The sequence below is a fragment of the Hemitrygon akajei genome, chromosome 8, assembly GCF_048418815.1.
Source record: "Hemitrygon akajei chromosome 8, sHemAka1.3, whole genome shotgun sequence".
NCBI lineage: Eukaryota > Metazoa > Chordata > Chondrichthyes > Myliobatiformes > Dasyatidae > Hemitrygon > Hemitrygon akajei.
In genome coordinates this window covers 43,857,001-43,869,335 of record NC_133131.1, presented here as the reverse complement: position 1 = coordinate 43,869,335, position 12,335 = coordinate 43,857,001, and the positions used below count along the sequence as shown (strand labels likewise).

Here is a 12,335-nt window from a genome sequence, read left to right as displayed (position 1 = left end):
CTATCCTTGATGGAGGCTGCATTATATGGGGATTGAGTGTTGTTGTACCCTCCAAGCTGAGAGCTAAATGTTGGAGGAGCTACATACCAATCATCTAGGTGTGGTTAGAATGGAAGCATTGGCTCAAAGCTTTGTCTGCTGGCAAAGGAGACAAATTGAAGGCTCATCAATTAAGAAGTCTCCTTTCACTCCTGGACAAGCAGTCCTGGCGAGGGACTACAGAGGTGACAAAAAGCGACAGGTTACTATCGATGCAATGCTCCTCAGACAGGATGAAGAGGTCAATACTCCCCAATGCCATTAGGCTTTACAATTCTACCGCCAGGACTTAAGAACTTTTTAAAAGCTATTATTAATGCTTTTTGAGATAGTGATTTAGATGCATATCATATTTTTTTACTGAGTTAAGTATTGTATGTAATTAGTTTTGCTACAACAAGTGTATGGGACATTGGAAAAAAAGTTGAATTTCCCCATGGGGATGAATAAAGTATCTATCTATCTATCTATCTATCTAAAAGTGGGTACTCGGAAAGATTAAGGACAGAACTGGACCACTCTCCTGCACAGTGGAGATGACATATGGATCAGTTGAGGAGAGCAGAGTCAATTGTTAAGAAGAAAGTTGGCTACTGCTATCAGAATCATTTCCTGCAGTCTCAGAGTCAACTAGTAGAACCACTATGAAGGAGGCTCCAGAACCTAGACAGTGTCATAGCCTCAAATCTCACCTGCCAAACAGAGTGAACACCCCCCTCACAAAGAAAGATGTTGTCCCAAAAGAATGAGACAATTTTAAATTTACTATGCTGTGGATGTCTGTTAAGTAGTTGTATTATATAGTATACTGTGTATATAGCTGAGATGCATTCTCTATTGAGTTGGAGTTTATAGCAAAGCAGGGAGGAATGTTGTCTGTTTAATATTTCAATAATATTTAACTAATTTTATGTGTGTGTGTGTGTGTGTGTGTGTGTGTGTATATACACATACACACATAGGTTGATTAAGGATTCTGGTTCATTTAAATAATTCACTATGTGTTGTCTGTATAAATATGTGAATCGCTTATGTCATTCACGCTACCACGCAATTTGTGTGCACCTTGCTTAAAGTAAACACAAAGTTAAACCCACATTTCAGATGCCCGTGTCTTCCTTTGAATCAATTTGAATGTTTTTAAGTTATAACACAAGAGAGATAAACGTGAGAGGAAGCTGCAGCAATCAGGGCTCTGGCACTGATATTGTGGCTCGAAAGGAAAGGGAGAAGAGGACTGCAGTGACAGGGAATTTCAGGAGCAGACGCAAGATTCTGTGGATGTGGAGCCACCTGAATGGCATGTTGCCTCCCTGGTGCCAGGGTCAGGGACATCTTGGATTGGGTCCACAGCATTCTAAAGGGGGATGGTGAGAAGCCAGAAGTTTTGGTACATGTTGGCACCAATGATATAGGTAGGAAAAGGGAGGAAGTCCTGAAGAGGGAATGTAGGGAGCTGTGTAAAAAGCTGAAAAGCAGGACCTCCCAAGTGTTAGTCTCTGGATTGCTACCTGTACCACACACTAGTGGGGGTAAGAGAAGTATGATTTTGCAGATGGATGCATGGTTGAGGAACTAGTGCAAGGGACAAGGTTTCAGGTTTCTGTATCTTTGGCATCTCTTCTGGGGGAGGTATGATCTGTACAAAAGAGACAGGTTACAACTCAACCCAAGGGAACGAATATCCTAGTGGACAAGCTTGCTGGAACTGTTGGGGAGAATTTAAACTAATTTTTCAGGGGGATGGGAAACAGGGACTGTGGATGGGGCAGTTGGCATGTAGGCAGAGATAGTATGTAGTGAGACTGTCAGGAAGGACAGGCAGATGATAGGACAGAACTTCAGTCAGTGGAATGAGTTGCAGTGGAACAGGGAGACAAAATCCACTCATCGTCGACGTTGATGCCTCAGATGTTGGCTTTTGAACTGTAGTCTCCCAGTGTTCTTCTGTAGATAATCATCTACAGCTCTGTGCTTTTCTGTCCCATCGCTTGACGACTGTAGAGTGTAACTATGATGTTGGGAACTGAGAACGTCTGGCAGACAAGAAGGTCCTGGAGGCATAGCAATGATGGGGCTGGATGGGGCAGAGAACACTTTTCTAGTATGGACAGAACACAAGAACATCTCCTACATTCAGGATGCCAAGTGACTCAACTCCCTTCAAGTCCTTCGGGCTCTCTTCTTCGCTCAATTTAATTCCACCCTCACCTACCATCCTGGCCCTCCAATATGACTACAAACTTGCCATAGGGCTTGGAGGCTTGCGTATCTCAATGACTCGGAGAGCTATGTTGGCTGGAGTCAGGGCCTTGTTTTTTGGCTCCTGGTAAGGTCACCCATGTCAAACAGATCAAAGGATAGAGATCAGACTAAGAGTGGTCCACTGGTCCTCCAGGTTCTAGGGTTCAGCTCAGGGCTAACAACTCTGATTGGTCAAAAAATATTGTTACGGAAACAGCAATGAAGAATCCTTTCATTGCTGTGTATGACAGAGTTGGATGGCTTTCATTGCTGCCCTAATGCCAGTGGTCTAACAGGGTGTAATTTAAGTAATTACCATCCTGGCAGCAAGAATACCATGGCCAATGCTCTCTCCAACCAGCCTGACATACCTAAGGACAATGCCAATCCAGAACCCATCCTTCATCACTTGTGCATATCTGTTCCGGTGATAAGGAGAGTAGAAGCAAAGATGAGGGGTGCCCAATAATCAGATCCAGGCCTTGGTGGGGGACCTCCCAACCAGTTGTTTGTCCCTGCCATTGTGTGCACCAGAGTGTTGGAGTGGGGTCACCCTTCCCATCTGGTAGGCCATCCAGAGAATTCAACAGACCTTGGAATTTGTAGAGAGATAATTTTAGACCATAGACCATAAGACATAGGAGCAGAATTAGGCCATCTGGCCCATTGAGTCTGCTCCACCATTTAATCATGGCTGATCCTTTTTTCTATCTCCTCCTCAACCCCAGTTCCCGGCCTTCTCCTTGTAACTTTTAATGCCATGTCCAATCAAGAACCTAGCAAACTCTGCCTTAATACACCCAGTGACCCGGCCTCCACAGCTACATGTGGCAACAAAGTCCACAAATTCACCACCCTTTGCCTAGAGAAATTTCTCCACATCTCTGTTTTGAAAGGGCACCCTTCTATCCTAAGGCTGTGCCCTCTTGTCCTGGACTCTCCCATCCTGGCAAACGTCCTATCCAAATCTACTCCATCTAGGCCAAACAACATTCGAAAGGTTTCAATGAGATTCCCCCTCATCCTTCTGAATTCCAGTGAATACAGACCCAGAGCCATCAAATGTTCCTTGTATGATAACCTTTTCATTCCTGGAATCATCCTTGTGAACCTCCTCTGGACCCTCTCCAATGCCAGCACATCTTTTCTAAGATGAGGGGCCAAAAACTGTTCACAATACTCAAGGTGAGGCCTCACCAGTTTCTTATAAAGCCTCAGCATCACATCCCTGCTCTTGTATTCTAGACCTCTTGAAATAAATGCTAACATGGCATTTGCCTTCCTCACCAGCGACACAACCTGCAAGTTAAACTTCAGGATGTTCTGCGCAAGGTCTCCCAGGTCCCTCTGCATCTCAGATTCCTGGATTTTGTTCCCGTTTAGAAAATAGTCCACACATTTATTTCTACTACCAAAGTGCATGACCATGTATTTTCCAACATTGTATTTCATTTGCCACTTTCTTGCCCGTTCTTCTAATCTGTTTAAGTCCTTCTACAGCCTACCTGTTTCCTCAACACTACCTGCCCCCCACCAATCTTTGCATCATCTACAAACTTGGCAACAAAGCCATCCATTCCATCATTTATATACAGCATAAAAAGAAATGTCCCAAAACCGACCCCTGCTGACCACAACTAGTCACTGGCAGCCAACCAAAAAAGGTTCCTTTTATTCCCACTCGCTGCCTCCTACCATCGGCCAACGTTCTAACCATGTTATTAACTTTCCTGTAATACCATGGGCTCTGAACTTGGTAAGCAGCCTATGTGTGGCACCTTGTCAAAGGCCTTCTGAAAGTCCAAATATACAATATCCACTGCATCTCCTTTATCTATCCTACTTGTGATCTCCTCAAAGAATTCCAACAGGTTCGTCAGGCAGGATTTTCCCTGCTGACTTTGCACTATCTTGTCCCGTGTCACCAAATACTCCATCACCTCATCCTGAACAATTGACTCTAACATTTTCCCAACCACTGAGATCAGGCTAATTGGTCTATAATTTCCTTTCTGCTGCCTCCCTCCTTTCTTAAAGAGTGGAGTGACATTTGCAATGTTCCAGTCCTCTGGCACCATGCCAGAGTCCAATGAGTTTTGAAAGATCATTTCTAATGCCACCACAATCTCTAACACTACCTCTTTCAGAACCCTAGGGTGCTGTTCCTCTGGTCCGGGTGACTTACGTACCTTTAGGTTCTCCGGCTTTTTGAGCCCCTTCTCTCTTGTAACAGTAATTGAATCCACTTCTCTTCCTTCACACACTACATCATCAGGCACACTGCTAGTGTCTTCACAGTGAAGACCAATGCAAAATACTCATTTAGTTCATCAGCCATCTCCTTGTCCCCCATTATTATTTCTCTTGCCTCATTTTCTAGCGGTCCTATATCCACTCTCATCTCTCTTTTATTTTTAACATACTTGATAAAACATACTATCCACTTTGATATTATTTGCTAGCTTGCTTTCATATTTCATCTTTTCCCTTCTAATGATTTTTTTAGTTGCTCTCTGTAGGTTTTTTAAAAACTTGCCAATCCTCTACCTGCCCACTATTTTTTGCTTTGTTGAATGCCCTTTCTTTTGCTTTTACTTTGACTTCCGTTGTCAGCCATGGTTGTACTATTCTACCATTTGAGTATTTCTTCATTTTTGGAATACACAGGCCCTGCACCTTCCTCATTTTTCCCAGAAACACACGTCATTGCTGCTCTGCTGACATCCCTGCCAGCAGCTCCTTCCAATTTACTTTGGCCAACTCCTCTCTCATACCACTGGAATTTCCTTTACTCCACTGAAATACTGCTACGTCAGACTTTACTTTCTCCCTATCAAATTTCAAGTTGAACACAATCATATTGTGATCACTGGTTCCTAAGGGTCCTTTTACTTTAAGCTCCCTCATCACCTCCGGTTCATTACGTAACACCCAATCCAGTATAGCTGATCCCCTAGTAGGCTCAACACAAACTGCTCTAAAAAGCTGTCTCTATTTTGGTGGTGTCTATGTCCCAAGAAGTCAACAACTTTATCTCTGCCTGTCCCACTTGTTCCCAGAACAAGACATTATGTCAACACCCGGCTGGTCTGACATTATGTCAACATCCCTGGTCCTACATCTCAGTGGATTTTATCATTGGTCTGCCTCCATCAGTTGGGAACACTATACCAATCTGATAGATATAGACTGGATCTCTAAAGTAGCCCACTTCACTGCTCTCCCCAAACTCCCGGCAGCCATGAAACTGCCACCCTCATGGTTTAGGATGTGTTCAGGCTGCACTGATTCCCTCAGGACACTGTGTCTGATCGAGTACCTTAGATCACATCCTGTTTCTGAAAGGCGTTCTGTTCTTTCTCGGGAGCCACGGCCAGCCTCTTGTCAGATTTTCACCCCCAATTTAATGGGCAGACTGAGAGAGTGAATCGGGAGCTGGGGACCACCCTGCCCTACTTGGTCTCTTCCAACCCGACGGCCTGAAGCTCCCTCACAAGCAGGAGAAAACCTGCTGATGTTGGAAATCAAAGCAACACACACAAAATACTGGAGGAGCTCAGCCGGCCAGGCAGCATCTATGGAAAAGAGTACAGTCGACATTTTGGGCCAAGACCCTTCATCAGGATGCATGAGTGTACCGGATGGGAGGGTATATGGGATCCTGACCTTCATTAGATTGAGCATCAAATACAAGAGCAGCGAGGTTATGAAACACTGGACACATCTCTGCTGGAGGACTGGACATAGCTCTGATCGCTATTCTATGTTCTGTGTAAACCAGCAACAATGTAACAGCACTGCAGAAGGAGAAAAGGAGATCCACCAAGACGGAGCATTTTAGTTATGAGGAAATACTGATTAAGCTAGGTCTGTTCTCCATGGAGTGAGGGAGGTTAACAGGGGGCTTGGCTGAACTATGTACTATGAGGGATGTAGCTGGGGTAGATGCAGGAAGCTTTCGCCCTTATCAGAGGAAAAGAAAGGTAGAGGACATAGACTGAGGGTAAAACGGAAGAGGGAATCTGACTGGGACCTTTCTCAGTGTGTACCTGGAGTCTATTGCTAGGGACAGTAATGGAAACAGAGTCACTGACAGCATTGAAGAGGTGCGTGTATGAGCATGTGATTTGCTCAGGCATTGATTGCTTTTGGCTTAGTGTTGGAAGATGAGATTAATAGGGACGGACATGTAAGATTGCCCCATTTTATATGAATTGATGACTACCCCAATCAGTTGAAAATGCCCCTTTCATTTTGAAAGGATGGCCATACTGGTAGTGTGATAGATTGAAACTAGCAAGTAGACCAACCAGCCTGGTAGGTTCCCAATCTCTCCACCCTGTCCTTGAAGAAAGATGGCAGCCAGATTGTGCCTTATGTATTCAATACAGTTAGGTCTTTATGTGGCTACCGACCAGGGAGCACCCTACAAATGAAAAAACAACTACTGGAAGGAGCGGAGTAGGCAGCGGCTGTGGAGGATAGCTGGTTAACACTTTCTGCACTTCCTACTCCAGGTTTTCAACATCTTTGGTTGCATTTTGCTTCTGGCTAAGGGCAGACATGATTCAATCAACTTTTAAAGATAACTGATAAATATCGATTACAATAGCGTGAAGCCATAGATACGGCGCACCATAAATAAGACATCAAACCCTTCACTTTGTGTTGCTCGAGTCCGGACTGACGTAGGTATGGCTTTTGTTTGGGTTAATTGTTAAACCACACCTTTCGGAAGACTCCACCCTCAAACTCGTTCGGCCACAATTTCCAGAGTGAAAAGAATCTGTTCAAACCTCACAGGGGCAGAAAGGATTCCCCGAGCAGCAGTGAGCCCAGCCAGCACCGCATCCAGGCAAGGACTCAGCCAATGATGAAGTCGCTTACATACTTGGTGTTTCTCTGTGCTCTGTGTGGCGCTGGATATGGAGGTAAACAAACTGTTTTTCTCTCTTAAAGCGATTCCATTTTAAGTTTCCAATGTATGGCCAGGCTTGGCCACCCAGTACGCTGACAGAAATGAAAAATACTTGGGAAATTCCGTTTTGCACTGGTTCCTAGATTGTTGTAATTGTAGTGTGGATTTCTGCTGATAACTAAAGGAGGGAGCTTTTCCAGAAAGTTGTAGAAGTTGGCAAATTGTTTTCAGGGATTTTTTAAATGTCTCAAATCTGAAGTTTCCACCTTGCCGGTGCAGGTGCAAGGGGAAGTGCGGGGTTGACGTTTCCAGATTGGTCCGTGTCCACTCATGTACTTGTGATATTTTTGATATATTTGTTACATTTTGGCGATGTTAGCCAGCAGGGTTTAGCTGCGGTGCTGTGTAAGGGCATATTTATGTTTGCAACTTTAGTATAGAAATAAAGTTTCTACTCCCCATGACTTTAAGCGTAAATGCCTTTCTGGGTGAATTGGAGGCAGGTGTGGTCAGCTGCAGACTTGACTTGCAACGATCAGTGCAAAATAGAGGCTGCTCCAGCTTCATAGGTTACTCTCCCTGACCGGCCGGCCGGCACATCAGTTCGATGCAAAGAACTTTCCGGTGGCTGACGACAGTACTGGTGCGAGGAATCGCAGAGACAATATGAAACAGAAATTGTTGAGATAAAATATAAAATGCCAGAAACTCTCAGCAGCATCTGTGGAGAGGTGAAAGAGCTCCCAGTCTACGTTTTCTCTCTTTATTTGAGGAATTATAGTTCTCTGATATCAAATATTATTAACTCAGCCTAAGAACATCTTCTATTGACTCCAAACAAGTTAGCTTCCTAGATTCCACTGTGCCAGACCTCATGTTCCACTTCCTCACAGTACAGGTGAAGAAAGTGGCCAATTGTTCACAGTTGACTTGGTGCCTCTTCTGCACTCTACTTGATCTTTCATTGATCTGTTAGAGTTAACTAACCTATAGATTTGCAGAGTACGCCCACAGGAAAAAGAATCTCAGGGTTGTATGTAATGTCGTATATGCACTCTGGGTACAAACTTTACTTTGAACATTAGGTGAGGGGAAAATGGAATACCATGGTTGATGGAGAGTGAATGAGGGTTAACCTGATGGTATTGTGTGAGGTTCTGCAGCAGAAGAGGTGAAATCAGAGCAGTATTTCAACTGAAACCATGACTATAAAGGAAGAATGTTGGGATTCAAAGTCAAGTTCATTTCGCAACAGGATTGATGGGATGGTGGTGGGGGGCAGCAAACAAACTCATGGCTTAGGATTGTAACTCTGTAAAGTGTGATTAGTATTGGGAGTGGATTTTGGGCGAGGTAGTAGAAGTCTAAACTCCTGAATCATTCAGGGGAGAGTTTGAAATGTGACGGGCAGTTGTGAAATCCCTTGGATAAATGTGTCGGAGCGACCGTCAAGGCAGTTACCTTCGTGACTCTGGATCTTTCAGTGCTAACTCTTACCCGATCGTGGGAGAAAGCTGTGAATTAAAGGAGAACGGCCATGTTGACAGACCCCTCAGAACTGTTCTGCAGCTTGTGTGAGCTGAGTACTTGTGGTCAGAGGCAACAGGTGACACAGTTATCATTCCTTAGCACATCTGGCAGTATTTGCAGCTGCAGAATTTACTAACTAATTGAAGTCTAAATTTTTATGAAATTGGGAGATAGTCCACGTCTATCAACTAGGAATTTAACCATAGGGCCTATGTAGATAGCCAATTGTTTATGGTTGACCAAAACCAGACAAACCATACATGTATATTTCCCTTATTGAACTTGCGCATGATAAAAAATGTACTACAGTTGTTATAGTACAGATTTTGGTAACCACAGCTCTGATGAACTCCACAGCCAATCTTGCTGTAGAAACAATGGCAGACAATTACCCGATATTTCTTCCTTATCTATGGTTTCCCATTTTCCCTTTTCTCCATGTGTGGATTTATTGTATTGTGCCTTTCACAGCTATAAGACATCTCAAAGAGCTATTGCGGGCCCCATAAACAGTAGAGATTAATGAGCAGACAATTTGTTTCAGCCCATCTGGTTATGGGATAAGCGTTGATCAGATAATCCCTCTGCTCTTTATCAAAGTGGCTTTCACCGGAGAGAGTAATGGAGCTTTGGGTTGGTATCATCTATGAGTGATCTCACCTCCAGAGCAGGTGCACCATGGCCACCTTCTTCACCTGTACAACAGCTCGTTAATGCAAATATCTGATCGGCCAATCATGTTACAGCTACTCAATGCATCAACTACAGGTCAAGAGGTTCAGTTATTGTTCAGACGAAAATGTGACATTGACCGTGGAATGATTGTTAGTGCCAGATGGGGGAGGTTTGAGTATCTCAGGAATTTCTGATCTCCTGGGATTTTCACACGCAACAGTCTCTAGCGTTTATAGAGAATGGTGCAAAAAACAATTTTTTAAAAATCCACTGAATGGCAATTCTGTGGGTGAAAATGCCTTGTAAATGAGACGGATCAGAGAAAAATGGCTCGAGCTAGCAGGAAGGTGACAGCAACTCAATAAACACACATTATAAGTGTGTGTGTGCAGAAGAGAATATCTGAATTTGTAACACATCGAACCTTGAAGTGGATGTTCTCCAGCAGCAGCAGAAGACCATGAGCAAACACCTTATTAGGTACAGGAGGGACCAAATAACATGGTCACTGAGAGAATGTGCTCCGCACTCGGCTATCTGCTGCTGAATCAAGGATGACAAATTGGTAAGGCCTCTTCTTTTAAGCCTTGAGTCCAAACCCCATTCAGGAATTGTCATATAATCCAAATGGTCATATAACTCAATATTGAACTGAGGAAGGGCTGTGTTGGGAGAGCTGAGCAAGGGAAGTGAACCAATTTCTTTGGCAGCTGTGAAAGGTTCTGCAGCCTTGTAGAAGAGCTAAGGATTCCTGCTCTACATGCATTATTGTACAAGAATTTGTTTCCATTTTATGTTGCCGAAGCCACCCCTGTAGTAATTAGGAATTTCAATGAGCCTTCCATGGTCACCTCCCTTCTGCTTAGCAAGCCTTCTCTGATCCCCTGAGTGAGGCTTCTGTGGCAAAATGACTCCATAGCTGGCTCCAATCTGTCTGGCAATCCAGGGCATTCTTTGGCTAAATCCCACAGAAAGTGGATTAATCCAGACCCCTAGGCTGAATCATCTGACAAAGCTGCCAAGCAGTTTGAAGGTAATGTCCACAAACATTCAAGATCATACATTTTAAATAGCTGAGGACACAGCACTGATCGTTTACCATCCCTGCCCACTAAACTCAAAAAGACACATTTATTCGTACATTTGCTTTTTTTGTGCTTTGTTTTCCCACATTCTGAGCTTTCATTTTGTGTAGCAACATCTTCCAAACGCTAAGCTGCAGGAACCAAGTCACCCCACTCTTTCCACCCCCCCACCCCCCCAAAAGACTGCCTTATGGTCTTCTGACAGCTGGTTCTGATCAAATGTCATTTGAAAATCCAAATATATCACATTAACCTTTTGCTTTTATTTTATCTACACTTCTGGTTACATCCTCAGAAAATTCAATTCTCTTTCATAAAACCATTATGATTCTGCCTAATCATAATGGATAAAGTACTCAGGGGGTTAGCTGAATATGTGGGCTGAAAGGTTGCAGACCTTCCCATTGGCATTAAGAAGCCCCTGGGAGGGGCTTTGGTTCCTGCTGCTTGGAAGTTGGAAACATCTTGACCCAAAGATTTTGTTATTCTTTGATTTTAATGCAACCACTGTGAAATCTCTTAGTTGCTGTTCCCAGTACCATCACCTTTGTGGGAAGGTCAGGGCAGAAATTCCAGGAGAGTTTTAGAAAACCCGCAGTTGTAAATGTTAAATGAACCATGAGGCTCACGTGAAGGGTGTGTGCAGGATGTGAACTGACTACAGCACAATCTGTCATATTATTGCTTTGCAGTGCCCTTTATAATACATTTCAGCAATTTTCCAATGAAGTTAATCGACTTTTAGATCTATGTCTCCTTTTCCTAATTAGTGTTACATTTCAATCCACTAGTTCCAGGATCTGAGGAATTTTGGAAATCACCAACCAATAAAAATATTATCCTTGCATATCTTTTAGAGCTTGTAAAATTTTAAGGACTTCCATTGCAGGATATTTATTGGCTTGTAGATCCATCAACTTCTCCTTTTCAATTTCCTTATTAATATCAACTGCTTTGTATGTGATTACTTTAGTGTTATCAACTGACTAGTTTGTCTGGTTTGGTGTTTGTAAGTGTCTTTATTCTAGAACTTAGAACTGTGGAAACATTGATGCTGTACGTAGGTACATGCATTTGTTCCTGTGAATATGAGAATTAATTTCCTCTCTCTTTCCAGGTTTGGTTACTCTTCTTTCTTATCTGTCTTATGTACGTTTGAAGCCAATTATTATTACAATGCTATAGAGTTATGGTTACTATATTGATCTATGGACAACATCCACTTATGAATATCTTTAAAAACAGAACCCATTCATTATCCAAGAGTGACCTGCATCAGGAGCGGAAGGGAGAAGCAAAAGGGAAACAGGAAAATATGTGCTAGGTGGGAATGTCGTGGGGTTAGTTTGGAAAAATGGGTAATCAAATCTGTTTCCACTGCTACAATAAGTTACCTTGAAACCTTCCAACTGCAAATTTCTCAAGAGAATGTACTGTAAGGGTATATTTGAATGTAGCACTGACTAGGAAATACATTTGCTGAGATGTTTTGAAATTATATGCCATTAGGAATTTTAATTTGGTTTAGATGGACTGAATCTAAACAACTCACTGACCACTTTTGGCCTGATAGAATGCATCTGAATATCTAGTATTAAATAAGTTTCTTTTTAAATTTCAGTTCCAGAGATTTTAGAGTATGACCCTGAAATATTGCAAGCTACCGTGGAAGGCAAAGTCACTCAGACAACAGCTACATTTGAACAACCATTCTGTATATTTGATAATGTTGAAACTTCCTGCAGTTTCTGTGAGGTTTGGTTGGTTGTCGATAACATAACAAGTAAGTATCTTGTTGTTAGGCCTTATATTTTTTTCTTTAGAAGTGATTATACATTCTGGTA

At 42.9% G+C, this 12,335-nt stretch overlaps 1 protein-coding gene across 1 annotated transcript in view; it reads left to right on the top strand.

The window, feature by feature from the left end:
• Positions 1-12,335, top strand: part of upk3b (uroplakin 3b) — a 52,038-nt gene that overhangs the window by 28,524 nt on the left and 11,179 nt on the right. Inside the window, exons 2-3 of the mRNA XM_073052993.1 lie at positions 7,022-7,214; positions 12,113-12,274. Of these exons, the coding sequence (XP_072909094.1) occupies positions 7,022-7,214; positions 12,113-12,274 (355 nt within the window). The remainder of the gene's footprint in view (positions 1-7,021; positions 7,215-12,112; positions 12,275-12,335) is intronic.